Below are 15,311 nucleotides of genomic sequence, written 5' to 3'. Positions count from 1 at the left end.
CCTGTACAGTGCTATGGCCTGAGAAACTGGGAACCTGTTTGGTGTGGTGGGGCTAAGTGGTTCTGTCTTGTTTGCAGCTGGTTTCTGTTTGACCCTAGTGAAACAGTTACTCTGGGTTGAAGTCTCAGCTGTGGAGAAATACCAGCAATTAAGTCACCCCACCCCCCACAGGCACCAATTGGAAAAGGAAAATCAAACCTTCCTACAACCACACACCCAGGGCACCACCTGAATAGTCCTTGGGCGATTGGCTCAGTTCAAAAGGTCCAAATAAATTGTCTTAGTCAGCACCTGTCTCAGGTGGGAGAGTTTAAAAGGTCTCTGGCAACTGGATCGCAGGGGTCTGGTGACTACTCTGATATGGCTTGCTCCAGTGTTCCGTGGAGTCAGGAGGACCCACCCAGCAAATAGATTAGTCTGGGAAGGGTGATGCCTCCTTCCCCACCTTGCACCTCTGTCACACCCAGTCACTGATAGTCCCGCAGGGCTTTGACCAGTTGCCTGTAGTGAACAGATACTCCAAGGGTTTGCACCTGCCTGAATCACAAAGAAATCTATTTCTGTTCAGCCAGGCCACTGCGCTCTGCCTCTATCAAGAAGGGGAAGGTGAGGCCTGACAACCTCCGGGGCTTGATGGAGGCTGGGGGGTGTTCACTCAGTTGCAGCCCCGCCCCTGATTGATGTTACTAACAGAACAGAACAGAACAACTTTGTGGGAATTTGTTTCTGTCCCTGCTAAATTCCCCTGCAGAAGAGAAAGCTGTTTTGAGTTCCCAGAGCCTGCACCTCAGGCCCTGTCTTTGCTCTTGCAGGTTTGTATTTGGTTACCCATCAGTTCTAGCCTCCTGTCTTCCTTTGTCTATAGGCTGATGATCCCCTGAGGGCCTGGTGCGTCTTAGGCTCAGTAAAGTGGTCCTCTGGGTCAGCCCTGCCCTGGGAACTTTCCGGCAGGCCAGTACTGCCTCAGGCAAACCCTTTACTCACAAGGCCTGCGTTTCCATCCCAGATCTGTTCTGTGGTGTTTGACACCTGAGTAGATGCCCGGCCTCCTCTGGTTGCCCATGGAGACAGGGGGTGTGGCTTCAGAATATCCAGGAGTGAGGCCTATTGTTGCTAAAAGACAGCTGCTGCTCTGTGCCTTGGGGCACCTCTGCTTCAGTGTGGTTTGCGTCCTCTCCTCACTCCCATGCCCCAGAGCCAGCACTGACCAGCTGCAGTTCAGGCCCTGTCCACACGCCTCGAGAAATCACCCAAGAATCTGGACTCCTGGGGGACAGGCCTCCAGACCTCAGAGTGAGAGTGGAGGGGAGTGCTGGGAGCTCAGAGTTGCAGGTAGAGAATATATATAGTTTTATACATTTTTATGCCTGGCAGGAGAATGCCATGGCACCCTAGTAGGGCAGGTAGGTCCAGTTTTTAGAGGGTCTCTCCCGTGGAGTGGAGTGGGAGGACCTTTGAACTCTGCTCATTTGTTTGTGGGGCACTCCGAGCCATTCTCATGGGGGAGGGTACTCCTGTCTGCTTGGTGATGGATTTTGTACCTTTTGTTTGTATCCTTGGGGTCGCAGCTTACCTCAGCAGTGTTGATGTGCATTCTTCAACCTTCTCTCTTGGTGCAGCTCTAATCCACCAGGTTACTTGCTAAATTTCTGTCCTTTAATGCTCCTTCTAGACGGGAGCCTCTGTGAAAAGCTGGCTTCAGTCAGCCATCTTGTCTCCGCCCCCCCCCCCCCCCCCCGCAATGCTTCATCCTAATGCAATCTTGTAGCTGCCTGGATAGGGCCAACTTGAGATTCCTCTCTCCTCCATCCATGGTTCTCCTTGCTTCAACATTAGATTTGACTTCAGGGACTAATACCCCACTGAAACAAGGTTGCTATAGTTCTCCAGCATCACATCCCTGTATAGGTTTCTTTGAGCAGAGTTCAGCCACTGCCACGCCTCCTGAGTGAAGTCCACAGTCACATCCTTGAGTGACACAAAGCCTTCACATAGCATAATGTTGTTAAGGTTCATCCACGTTGCAGCATTTATTAGTAGTCTGTTCCTTTTAATTACTGGATAGTATTACACCATGTGTATATATCACATGTTACTTATTTGTTCACTGTTTGATGAACACTTGCATTGTTTCCAGTTTGGACCACAAGGGCGAAAACTACTGGCCGCTGCAGATGCTCAAGCACTGCTGAAACATGACGACCTTTACTCCAACACCAGCGTCTGATGCTCTCCTCAGAGCCAGATGCCTCTATATTCTCTTTCTATACATTTTTGTGTATGTCAAACATACACACACACAGTCATGTCTCATTTAACAATCAGTCAGTTGAATCTGTCTTTTGTGTTTCTGGGTCTTGTTTCCTATTCCTTTCTTTCTAGTGAGAAAGAGTACTTTCTCATGAACACTGTGCCCTAGGGCACAAGCAGTGCATTAGTCTTGTGGTAAAGCCATGAGCTACAGCACGTGGAGTCATGATCTCGTCTTCTAGAGTCTTCTGTTTACAAAGATCAGAAGCCCTTGAACTGGCCTAGTGGTTAAGAGTTCAGGTTCCAGAGTGGTAGGACCTGGATTCCAGTTTTGGCTGCCCCACTTTTGATTACTATAACTTACTGCCATTTACTTAGCCTCTTTCTTCCTCAGTTTCCCCGCCTATAAAATGGAGAGAAGTACTCCTGTCTTTTGGGGTTGCTTTGAGGATTAAGTTAAGCAATACCCTTAAAGCATTTAGCGTATCTGGCGCAATGTTCATACATACGAGTTTGCCATTATGGTTCTGAACCCCAGTCCCTTTTTCTCTTCCCAGCCATGCTAAGAAGTTGCTTTTTGCAAAAATGGAGTGTCTACACATCTCTTCAGCATCCCTTGCCACCAGATGGTGTCAGATGGGCCCAGAGTTGTGCTCCCAGAACTGTGGAGCCCTGCAATTTACCACTTTGAGGCAGCTCATGTGTAGCTTGGGCCCCAAGGCACCTTGAGCCCTCCACCTCCTGCCTCACTGGCCACTGTGCTTGGCAGCCCCTCTGAAATCCCTGAGGTTCAGGTTCAGGACTGTTTCTTCAAAGATGGTTTTCCTTCCAAATGTTTTTTGTTTGCTTCTACTAGGAGAGCAGGACAATGGTAACTTTGCTCCTAAAGATGTTTATAAAGGACATTGATATTATGATTTTGAAAAGGACATTAAGGTTCAGTCAGGAAGATGATCCTGTGTTCATTGTGCCTGGTCCTGCTTGATCCTATCACTTAACTGTCTGCACACTCAAAACATATCAAACAGCTACTGTGAGCCGACACCCAGTCCGCCTGCAGAGTTTGCCGTGTTGCTGGGGCACATCAATAAACGTCCTGAACGCCATGCTGTGGGGCTGTGTACTGTGATGCAGGACCAAATGCTGAAGTGCAGGACCTCATTCCAGGAGAGGGTTGGGGTTGTGCAGAGATTTCATCCCCTCAACTGTGCTGCGGCATTAGTGTGCCCCACCTCCTCCAGTGGCATCATGCCCACTTACCCCAGTGTGCGGTGCAAATATTGTCATTTTGGTGTGTGACTTGGTGGAAAGAGGGATGGGAGGCAGTGTCACAGGATGAGTGTGTGTCCGGGAGATGTGGTGGGGAGGGTGCCCTGGTCTGGTGTTTGAAAGGGTGGGCGGATAGGCAAGATCATATACTCTAGCTGGTTCTCTCCACCCCCATTTGGGGAAAATTAAACATAATGTCTGAAACCCCGGGCCTCACACAGACTTGGGCCAAATCCCAGGAATGGATTAGTTTGGGAGATGCTGGACTGATATTGGTGAAAGGGAAGCAGGAGCCACTTTTTATTGGGGGTGAGTGTCTGCTCCCATTGCCATCAGACTCTTCCCCACCTCTCTCCAGGGCCAGAGTGATTTCCTGGCAGTTAGATGACACAGGAGATGCGGCAGAGACGTGGCTGGCTTGACTTGCAGCCTGACTGCTCCAGCAGGGCTGTCGGGAGGCTGGGATGAGCCAGACCATGAAGGGAGCCCCAGGAGCAGAGATTGGGCAGTTTCCCCACCTGGCTGTTTTCACTATGGTGCTAAGTGCAGGGGCTCACAGTTTCCAAATGGTTCCCCTGCCCCAGGCCTGGCTCTCCAGTGAGTCCTAGAGCATCTTCCTGCTCCTGGGAAAGGGCACACTGTGTTAAAGGCATGACTCCATGTGACCTTCCAGGAGGCTCCTAAGGAAAGCCTTTATCGAAGACAGCCAAAGCCAACATACATCCAATAAGAAGAGGGCTTTGGCCCAAGAAGGGGCTGGTAGTCTGTGTGAGGCCCAGCGTTTCAGGCACAACATCACATTTATTCCTCACAACTTGAGGGATGTGCTATTAGTATCCCTTTTGGGGGTTAAGCAACTTGTCCAAGGACACACAGCTAAGAAGCAGAGGAGCTGGGGTCTAACCCCAGGAGCTTGGACTCAGCTCCCCACTGCATGGATGGTGGGAGAGATTTCCAGAGTGTTGGTAGCCCACCCACCATGGTGTCACGTCAATCCCTCTTGTTTGTGTATCAAGGATCCCCCTGACTTACTCTGCTCTAGAGTTTTGCTCTTTGGTCACTTTAGAGATAAAGAGACTTGAAAAGGGAAAATCAGAGTCTAGACTAAAGACTTTTTTATCTTCCTGCTTCTTAATTACAATATTCTAGGGCCCCACATGAAGCGACACGTTTGGGAAAAAGACTAAGAAGCCATTTGGAGTGGCTTTTGTGTACCTGGGAAGTTGGGGGCAATTTATTTACTTAGGAAGTTTTGTCTAGCTATGTCTATGTTTGGGGTTCTGGGAAGTGACTTTCCCCCCCATTTCCTCTGTCTCGCTCTTGGTTTTGTGTTCTGTAAAATGTAGGTAGTGATAATATTTTATTTTCCTCTACTGTTTTTTTTGAGACAGATTCTCACTTTGTCACCCTTGGTAAAGTGCTGCAGCATCACAGCTCACAGCAACATCACAGTCTTGGGCTCAAGAGGTCCTCTTGCCTTAGCCTCCCAAGTAGCTTGGACTATAGGTGCCCACCACAACACCCAGCAAGTTTTTAGTACAGATGGGGTCTTGCTTTTGCTCAGAACTCCTGAGATGAAGCAATCCATCTGCCTTGGCCTCGCAGAGTGCTGGGATTGCAGGTGTGAGCCATGATACCTGGCTCAATACCCCAATTTCCTCTTAAAAGTACCTCCCTTTTTCTTTATAGAGAAATGATTAGGGCCGATCACTTCATGTGATGGAAGTTTAGGGGTTGTTGAACACACAAGTGGATTTTCTTGGGCATAAACCTTAGGTTTTATAGCTATAGGTATAAGCATCTTGGCCATCAGGCATCCTCCACCTCAGAGCAGAATATCAACAAAGCACGATCATCTTCCTGAGAAACACCAAGATTTCTCTGGTTGTTAAATTCAATTTGAAAGGAGCACATGTTTTTAAAATATGTTAAAGACGCCCATATTATTGTAAGATTTTGAGGTCTCTTAAGAATGAAGGCAGTTTTCTCGGTGTTCTAGAGTGGATTATGATTTTCTCCCTGATACCACCATAAACACTAAAAAACTAGATGGCAGCTTATTTAACTTTTTTTTTTATATAACCTACTCCACTAAGTTGAACTTTTTCCCTCTAATTGGTATTTTTGATTTGGGGTTTGGTTTTTGCTTTTTTTTTTAGAGACAGGGTCTTACTCTGTTGCCTAGGCCGGAGTACAGAAGCATGATCGTAGCTCACTGCAGCCTTGAACTCCTAGGCTCAAACCATCCCTCTACCTTGGCTTCCCAAAGTGCCGGGATTACAGGTGTAAGCCACCATGCCCAGCCTAACTGTGTTTTCCTATTAATTTTACATTTTATTAATTATATAAGTAATACATTAAACATTCTAATAAAATTCAAATATCACAAATAGAGCCAAATTCTTCTTTGGTTACCACTCCAAACCAATGTTTCATCTATTTTGCACTTGCTTTTATCTCATCACATAAACGTCTTTTGATGCTATCATTTCTCCTCTTTGTGTTATTATTCTACAAATTTTTTTAATCAAAGAAAAATGCAGGATTTTAGAAGTAAAAAGTGCAAAAAGGAATTATAATAGTCCTCAGATCTCTCAAAGCAAGGACTTTGCAATCTTTTAGCTTTTTCTTCAGGCATCTAAAAATATGGAGGTTAATTACATATGCTTTTCTTTCCTTCTTTTATTTTTTTTTCTGGAGACAGGGTCTTGCTATGCCACCCAGGCTAGACTAAACTCCTGGGTTCAAGCTATCCTCCTGCTTCAGCCTCTGAAGTAGCTGCGTCTGCAGGGCTATGACATAGCATCTGGCCATTACTCCTCAATTTTGAAACACGGCCCACTGACTGTTAAAGGGAATAATGATTTCAACTTTCTTTTTTTTTTTTTTGTAGAGACAGAGTTTCACTTTATTGCCCTCGGTAGAGTGTTGTGGCGTCACACAGCTCACAGCAACCTCCAACTCCTGGGCTTAGGCGATTCTCCTGCCTCAGCCTCCCGAGTAGCTGGGACTACAGGCGCCCGCCACAACGCCCGGCTATTTTTTTTTGTTGTTGTTGTTGCAGTTTGACCGGGGCTGGGTTTGAACCCGCCACCCTCGGTATATGGGGCCGGCGCCCCGCTCACTGAGCCACAGGTGCCGCCCGATTTCAACTTTCTTATTTCACCTCTTCTATGTCTCCCTTCTCCCTAACTTTGTGGATATCACAATTTTTAAAAATTAAATCCTTGGTTACTATATAATTATTATATAATATGGAAATATTTTTTACTGCACAGGTAAATAATGTCTGTGGTTACCTTGAACATCTATTGTTTTCCTCAAGTTAAAACTGTATCACTTAGGAAAAAAAAAATTTAGTCTTCCTAAAACATATTACTAACTCTTTCTGTACCTATAGCAGTGCTGAAAACAGAATTTTCTCCATAGTCAGGTCAGATTCTTTTCCTTAGAGATGGTACATCCAGAGTCTCTGTCTTGGTTGTTTAGGATCAGGGAGATTGAAGTTGTTTGCCTGATGGTGGGCAGGAGAGACCTTGGTAATCAATGGTCCAAGTCCTTGAGGAAGGAGGTTTGGACTTGATCTGCGATGCAGCAGAGAAAGGGCACCTCTTAAATTCAATGTAAGACAAAGAGAAAAATTGTACTAGGCTGGCGGCATGGTCCAAGCTTAGATGATGAGCGGAAGGAGAGTAAGCTCCCACTTGATGCTTTCTCTGTGACTTGTAGGAGGTGAGGTTAAAGGGTGGGAATGAGGGAGGTAGTAGTCATGGTGGAGTCTTGGGGAAAGCGGAGAAGGTTGCAATAGAATGTGAGTGAGAATTCCACTGGGCAAGGACGTACTCTAGAGAGAAGGAGGAAGGAAAGTGAGGACCATTTGTTTCATCCTCAGCAATGGCGATGGGTTAGTGGCCTTTAACCTTTTGCCTCTCTTATGGAGATTTTTCACAGAAAGGAGATTACCTCAACCAAAACCAGTGTTGCGATGTCAAAACAGATCATTGGAGACCTCTGAAGTATCTATAAGATAAGTATGCAGTGATGAGCTAGAGAGAGAGACTGTATATCAATGATCCATTTGTTGTTGTTTTTTGAGACAGAGTCTCACTCAGTTACCCTGGGGTTGAGTGTTGTGGCGTCACAGCTCACAGCAACCTCAAACTCTTTGGCTCAAGTGATCCTCTTATCTCAGCCTCTGAAGTAGGTGAGACTATCAGTGCCCACCACAACACCCGGCTATTTTTAGAGACAGAGTCTCATTCCTGCTCAGGCTGGTCTCCAACTCCTAAGCTCAGGCAATCCACCTGCCTCGGCCTCCCAGGGTGCTAGGATTACAGGTGTGAGCCACCACGCCCAGCCTCGATGATCCATTTTTAATGCTCTGTTTTAGATGTCACTATGCTGGTTCTTTTTAGAAATACAGCACCAAGATTATTAAATGTCTATTGGTGCAGAGTACTGTTCAAAATAAAATCACTACATGATGCTAGTCTGAAGATGCGATGCTTATCATCTAAACAGCCATCCCACTTGGCTTTAAACAAATGAAGTATAAAAAAGCCATGAGCATTCAACAAATAGACACTTAGAGTGGATAAGGTGAGCTCCACTGCTTCCATTATGAGTCAGGCTTCTCTCTCTCTCTCTCTCTTTTCTTTTGAGATAGGGTCTCACTATGTTGCCCTCAGTAGAGTGCCATGGTGTCACAGCTCACAGCAACCTCGAACTCTTGTGCTTAAGCGATTCTCTTGCCTCAGCCTCCCAAGTAGAACTACAGGTGCCCACCAGAACACCCAGCTATTTTGTTGTTGTTGTTGTTGTTGTTGTTGCAGTTGTCATTGTTGTTTAGCAGTCCTGGGCCAGGTTCAAACCCGCCAGCCTCGGTGTATGCGGCCAGCACCCTAACCACTGTGCCGAGCAGGTCAGGCCTTTTTCAATTGTAAAGGACAAAAATCACAAGAGGGAGATTTACTCACTTGACTAAAAGGTCTCAGAAGTCTGACTGGCTCCCTCTTCCCACCCCTGCCCCAAGGCCTGCTTCCCTGTCTGATGACTTCATTCTCACAGAGCTGCTCTCCCTGCCATGGTAAAAATGGCCTTTGCCTCAGGACTAGCTGCCTAACACAGGGCATGTACCCCACCTTCCTTCTCCTGCTCTCTTGGGGAGGGAGAATTCCACTGGGCGAGGCAAGCTGTAGGATGTGCTAAGGAGGAAAGCGAGGGGCAGAGACCCACCAATTTGCCTCGCCCTGACCAATGGCAAAGAGTTGGGTGTCCTGTGAACAGTGTGAGGACATCAGAGAGTTTTAAGCAAGAGAGGGACATTTTTAGGTTTGTGCTTTTAAAAATCCTTCTCAGGCTGCTGTGTGGGGAGTGCTCAACAGGGGCGAGAGTGAAGCGGGGAGACCCATAGGAGGTTGGGTGGGAGTGCAGGGCAAAGGAGATGACCCGTCAGGTCTAAGGCGCTGGTGGGAGGTGGAGAGATGCAGCTGAACTCAAGAATGTTTAGGGTGTGAAGTGTGCAGGACTCAGAACTAGACCGGATGTGAGGGTTGAAAACATCCGAATATTTTCTTGACTCCTTTCTTTCCTAGTTTTTGCCACTAAGTGAAATTGTTTTTTGTTTTTTGTTTTTTTTTTTGCAGTTTTTGACCAGGGCTGGGTTTGAACCTGCCACCTCTGATATATGGGGCCAGCACCCTACTCCTTGAGCCACAGGCACCACCCTACTAAGTGAAATTGAATGTATATAATTTCCTCCTTGTTCCTCCTGCTAATGACAACAAAACACTAAAGCTATCGTTTTTGTGAATGTTTGTGACGAGTGCTGCTCTAAGTCCCATATACACTATCTCCTTGAATGCTCACCTCAGCCCAAAGGGGTAGGCACTGTCACCATCCTTAGGTTAGAGCTGAAGGACTGAGGTAGAGAGAGGGGAGGCAACCCATTCACATGAGGCCACTCTCAGTGAGTGACAGAGCTAGGCTCAGAGTCCAGGCAGTCTGCCCTGGGGGTTGTGTGTTTCCAGCCCAGTCCCTCAGTACCTGGTATAGGGATGGCCCTGCCAACTTCTCAGGGGTCTCCCCCTCCTTCAGTCTCTCTTCTGGTCTGTTTTCATGACACTGCTGAACAAATCTTCCTGCAACTTTCTCTCTATCCTTCCATTTCCCTGCTCTAGAACCACCATGGCTCCCTGTTGCCTCTTTAATCAAATCCTAGAGTCTCCGATTTCAGGGCCATCTGTAATCTCACCCACTCAGCCAATCCAATCTGCTTCCTCACTTTTCTTTTATAGAAGAATTTAACATTTATATCATTTTAACAGTTATCATAATGTAGATATTTCATGGGCTGCTGTATGGTTTGAGTTGGGAATTGCATTGAAATGATGCTGTCCTGGCTCAGCACCCATAGCTCAGTGAGTAGAGCGCCAGCCACATACATTGAAGGTGGTACGTTCGAGTCTGGCCCGGGCCTGCTAAACAACAATGACAACTGCAACCAAAAAATAGCCGGGCATTGTGGCGGGCACCTGTACTTGGGAGACTGAGGCAAGAGAATTGCTTAAACCCAAGAGTTTGAGGTTGCTGTGAGCTGTGATGCCATGGCACTCTACCTACCGAGGGCGACATAGTGAGTCAAAAGAAAAGAAAGAAATAACAGTCTCCTTTAGAATCTTATTAATCGAGCAATGCCATTCTTTCCGAATCATTTTGAGTTTTTCCCCTGAGGTGACACAAAACCTTTAAAGACCCAAGGCCTAGGAAACAATGTATCTGAAGAGGGACTATCTGAACAGTGGCTCTGGGGGTCAGGTTTCTCTCTGACCAGCTGTGTCTCAGCTACATACAGGGTCTTGGGGGCCCTGCTGTGGTTTGCCCTCAGTCTGTTACTGTGTTTGCAGGAAAACTAGGGAAATCTTTTAACCACCCTACCCCTTCCTGGGAAGCTCAGAGTTGAAGTGAGAGATGTGAAGAAAGCGTGGCCCAGGGTTGTATGGGGCGCTCAGGGCCTGTGCTGTGCAGGGGGAGGCCAGCCGCCCTGCGTTCTGTCGAAGGGCTCTGGGTCATTCTCAAGGGCTGCTAGGAAGGGGGCTGTCCCTGCACTGGGGGCATATAGGGAAAACCTGGCAGGTAGCCCCTGTTTGATGATAGTCCATGCTGACAGCGAGACGTCACGGGACTGCTTGAAAGTTATACACTTGGCCATCTGTAAGCAGCAAACGCACAGGCAGCAGCATAGCCGTGGAGGCTCAGCTGTAGGGCAGCCCTATAATGTACCCCAAATGGTGTATTTTGAGAGTGAGAAGAATGAGTGACAGGCTCATACCAAAGCCTTTCTGGGCCACCTGGGAAATATGTTCACTCTGTTCAGAACCCAGGCCCTAGAGCAGGCATCCTCAAACTGCGGCCCGCGGGCCACATGAAGCCGTGTGGACTGTATTTGTTCCCGTTTTGTTTTTTACTTCAAAAGAAGATATGTGCAGTGTGCATAGGAATTTGTTCACAGGTTTTTTTTTGTTTTTTTTAACTATAGTCTGGCCCTCCAGCCATCTGAGGGACAGTGAACTGGCCCCCTTTTAAAAAAGTTTGAGGACGCCTGCTCTAGAGTCATGTGAAGCCAGCCTTGAATTTTGCCTCTGCCACCAACTAGCGGCATGTCCACAGGCAACTTATTTAACGTTTGCGAATGTTTACTTCATCTGAAAAAATAGGATTAAGTGCACATGCCTCCTCGAGTTGTTAGGAGAGTTCATTTAAGTGAACTGCTGTACGTGAAGAGTTGGCACGGGCATGCTGATCGGTGTCATGATCTAGCAGTATATTTGTGTATAGTAAATACATAGGGATTATATTCATAAATGACACATCAGGTATACACGCTGCCCAGACATGTGCATATAATATGATGCTTTTTTCAAAGAACAGTTTGATTTTGGAAAACAACAGATTTCTCTTCTAAAGTAGTTAGATTTAGAATCACAAAAACTTATGTGGGAGGAATTAAAATTTAAAGGCAAAGCTTGCCCTGTGATAACAAGGTTGGGGAGGAGAAAGGCCTGTCAGTAATGTAATCACTCTTTTGAGGTGCTTGGGCAAGGTGACTGAGTTGCTGGAGCCCCTGGGGACCCTACGAAGCCCAAGGCCTAATCTGCTGCATATGTGGGTGGCTAGGTCTGAGGGAAGGTATGGCATTGTCTGATGAGGGGAAAGGCTCTCACCTAATCAGCTTGCCTGAACCCCAACTTTGTGATCCCCAAACAATCAGCTGATTGATCATTTGGATTTTCCTCCCCCCACTTGACACCCAAAAGCAGGTGACTTGGGCCAGATGCAAATATTCTAGTCAGTGAAAAGAGACTTCCTCCCTTCCTCCCCACTGTGTTACTGGTATTCTGGCTTCTACAGCAGTCTCCTAACACAGAGAACGATTTCACTCCTCTCCCTCTTCTCTCGAGGATGTCACCTGACTAGCACCATCCAAAGGCCTAGGAGAGAAGTTAATTCTTGGCAGCAATGGAAGTCTTGGGGCATCAGAGTTTAATCTTCTCTGGGAACTTGGGATGAGAAAGCTGTGACCTCAATCAGAGATAAGCCAGTCTATGAACTGAGAGGATTCTGCTAGGGAGATGCTGAGAACCATCTATCCCCAGAAGCCACAGATCCCCATGAGGCCCCTTCTGGGCAGCCTTTGGCCTCTCTAGGCCACACCTCTTCTGGGGTGCCTCTCCCTGGGGTAACTGGAGCTCCACCTCAGCCCCAGGCTTCTCTGGATTCTGATGGCCTTACAGTGTCTCTAGCCTGTCAACATTCCAGAGGATTTCATCCTGAGAAGTGTGCAGGTCTCCAGATTTGTCACTGTTTCTAGCACCTGTCCTTCAGGGCTGTGTGGAGCTGGGAAGTTGGGCCCTCAGCTGGGCACTCACTTGTTGGATGGGCACTTGTTTCCCCGTGTTGGCCACATAGGTTGTGAGGTTAGACTTTTGCTGTAATAAAATCATACACTACTGTATGTCGTGGTGTAGTGTGATAAAAAAAACACACTTGATCTTTGTCCCCAGTCCCTGGTTTAGGACTCCAAAAACCTGGGAATTTCCTTAGTGATAGGAATATCTTTTCTTAGTTGTATAAGTGCCTTTCAACTTTCCAGAGTTTGTACTGAGTTGATTTTTGGCTGGAGGCTCCTAGTCAGCTTCAGGATAGAAACTGGTCTGCTCAGGTGGTGCCTGTGGCTCAGTGAGTAGGGCGCCGGCCCCATATGCTGAGGGTGGTGGGTTCAAACCCAGCCTCGGCCAAACGGCAACAACAAAAAAATAGCCGGGCGTTGTGGCGGGCGCCTGTAGTCCCAGCTGCTCAGGAGGCTGAGGCAAGAGAATCACATAAGTCAAAGAGCTGGAGGTTGCTGTGAGCCGTGTGACCATGGCACTCTACTGAGGGCGGTACAGTGAGACACTGTCTCTACAAAAAAAAAAACAAAAGAAAGAAACTGGTCCGCTGAACACAATGAGAGGATTGGAACTTTTAGTCTCATCCTCACTCTCGACCTGAGAAGGGAGAAGGGCTGGAGATCGAGTTCCATCACCAAAGCCAGTGCTGTAATCAGCCATGCCCCCATAATGGAACCTCCACAAAACCCCCTAAGTGGTGCAGTTTGGAGCGCCCCGGCTAGTGAACACGTGGGCACTCCACGCCCCTTTGCCCTGAGCATTTCTTCCATTTGGCTGTTCCTGAGTTGCATTTGCTGTAATAAGCCAGTAGTTAAACCATTTCCCTGAGTTCTGAGTCATTCTAGCAAATTATCAAACCTGAGAAGAGGTCATGGGAATCCCTGCATTTGTGGTCAGTTGGCTGGAAGTGTGGGTAACCCAGACACCCCTTTGTAGCTGGTATCTGAAGGGGGTTGGCTTTGTGGAACTGAGTCCTTTAACTTGTGGAATCGGATGCTAACTTGGGGTAAATCATGTCAGAATTAAATTGAATTGTTGGACACCCATTTGATGCCCAAGAATTGGAGAATTAGGAGCCATGAGGAAAAGTCTTGGATGTTTAGTGTCAGAAAGAATCTAAGGGTGCATCTTACAAGGGTATATGTGAAACTTGGTAAACGGCCTGTGAAGCTAGTGAATGATGCCCCATGATTATATCAATGTACACGGCTATGATTTAATAAAAAAAAAAAAAGAAAGAATCTAAGATGTAAACTTTTAGGGATTCTTAGAAATATTCGAAAATGGGAGAGTTAATTCTGAAATTGTTAAGTATGTGGATGATTTTATCAAAAACTTTTGCTCCATAATGAATATTCTGGAAATAATTCAAGCTTCATGTTACTGATTTGCCTTGGCCCCTCCTCACCCCACTCTGACTGTACCTAGGTCTCCCCTCTTCCCTGTCTGTGCCTGGGTCTGTGTACTTCGGGTGCCTGGAGAAGGGATGCAGCTGGCTGTCCACTTGTGGGGCCTGAGCAGCTCTGAAGGATGGTTGGAACTTGACTTTGCTTTCCTTTGCTTACAGAACACATTTAACATCACTATCAAGAAAACATCTCTGGATATATTTCTGCCCAATGAAAGGAGTATTAAAGTGGAAATTCTAACATCGGATACTGCCGAAAGAGTCCTAGAGGTAAGCTTTGTCTAAACTCCAGCTCCAGAACTGAATTGGGGAATAATTTTGTTTGAAAAGCAGGGCTTAGGAAATGGTTACCTTCCAGAAGCTTCCTGCCTTTTTATTTTGCTCTGTGGGTGACTCGTCTGCAGAGGTGCATCCCTTGGAGAACTTCTAACTTCCAGCCAGTCCACCAGAGGCTCTCCGATGTCACCCTCCTTATGGGCACCAATTTCCCAGAGATCACCTAGGTCCCTCCTAGAGCTCCTGTCACTTCCCTGAAAATGTGCACACTGCTTTATTATGGAATGCCCGCAGGGATGGGAGCAGGAAGTGGTACGAGCCTGGCTGAGTGTGAAACAGGCCATACCCAGGTGGGCTGGTGATAGTTCCTGGCATAGGGTGACAGGGAATTTCTTTTCTTTTCTTTTCTTTCTTTATTTATTTTTGAGACAGGGTCTCACTGTGTTGCCCTCAGTAGAGTGCTGTTACATCACAGCTCACAGCAACTTTCAGCTCTTGGGCTTAAGTGATTCTCTTGCCTTAGCCTCCCAAGTAGCTGGGACTACAGGCGCCCGCCACAACGCCCGGCTATTTTTATTGTTGTTGTTGTTGCTGCTGTTGTCATTGTTGTTTAGGAGGCCCAGGCTGGGTTCAAACCCACCAGCCCCAGTGTATGTGGCTATTGCCCTAATCACTGAGCTACGGGTGCTGAGCCGACAGGAAATTTCTTGAAGTCTTCTTCCCCCCCCTAGGGAAAACTCATGAAATCAATGCCTGGTGGGTCTAATTCTGGGCTCACAGGGCCAGAGCTGAGTTTTAGTCAGCTCTCTGAGAACTGAGGGGCAGGACCCAGAGCTGCCCAGCACGTGCTGCTGTCTCACACCCACATACCGCTCCCAGGGCCAGCTCCAGGCCCTTTTCCCTTTGGAGGATTTTACTTCTAATCCTCCAGAGAAATATGCAAGAAAGAATAAGAAGTTATAAACACGAAAAGTTGGAAAGTCTCTAGGACCTTTCAAAGAACAGAAAGTTCTTATGCTGGGGTTGTGGTATCTGACCCCTCAGAGCTGGGAGACCAAAGTGTTCCCACTTGGGTGCCGAGCTGCCAGGCCTGCCTTCACCTGAGCATCTGTATCCTCTTTCCGGGCTGCCCATGCCCTCCTGGCCTCAGTGGAGTGGTT

The 15,311-nt window shown here is 47.2% G+C and overlaps 1 protein-coding gene across 1 annotated transcript in view; it reads left to right on the top strand.

The window, feature by feature from the left end:
- Window positions 1-15,311, top strand: part of SNX31 (sorting nexin 31) — a 75,089-nt gene that overhangs the window by 23,695 nt on the left and 36,083 nt on the right. Inside the window, exon 5 of the mRNA XM_053559107.1 lies at window positions 14,035-14,145. Within this exon, the coding sequence (XP_053415082.1) occupies window positions 14,035-14,145 (111 nt within the window). The remainder of the gene's footprint in view (window positions 1-14,034; window positions 14,146-15,311) is intronic.

Source organism: Nycticebus coucang, chromosome 13 (assembly GCF_027406575.1).
Source record: "Nycticebus coucang isolate mNycCou1 chromosome 13, mNycCou1.pri, whole genome shotgun sequence".
Classification (NCBI taxonomy): Eukaryota; Metazoa; Chordata; class Mammalia; order Primates; family Lorisidae; genus Nycticebus; species Nycticebus coucang.
The sequence above is the reverse complement of the archived record's forward strand: the minus strand, read 5'-3'. Positions and strand labels throughout refer to the sequence as shown.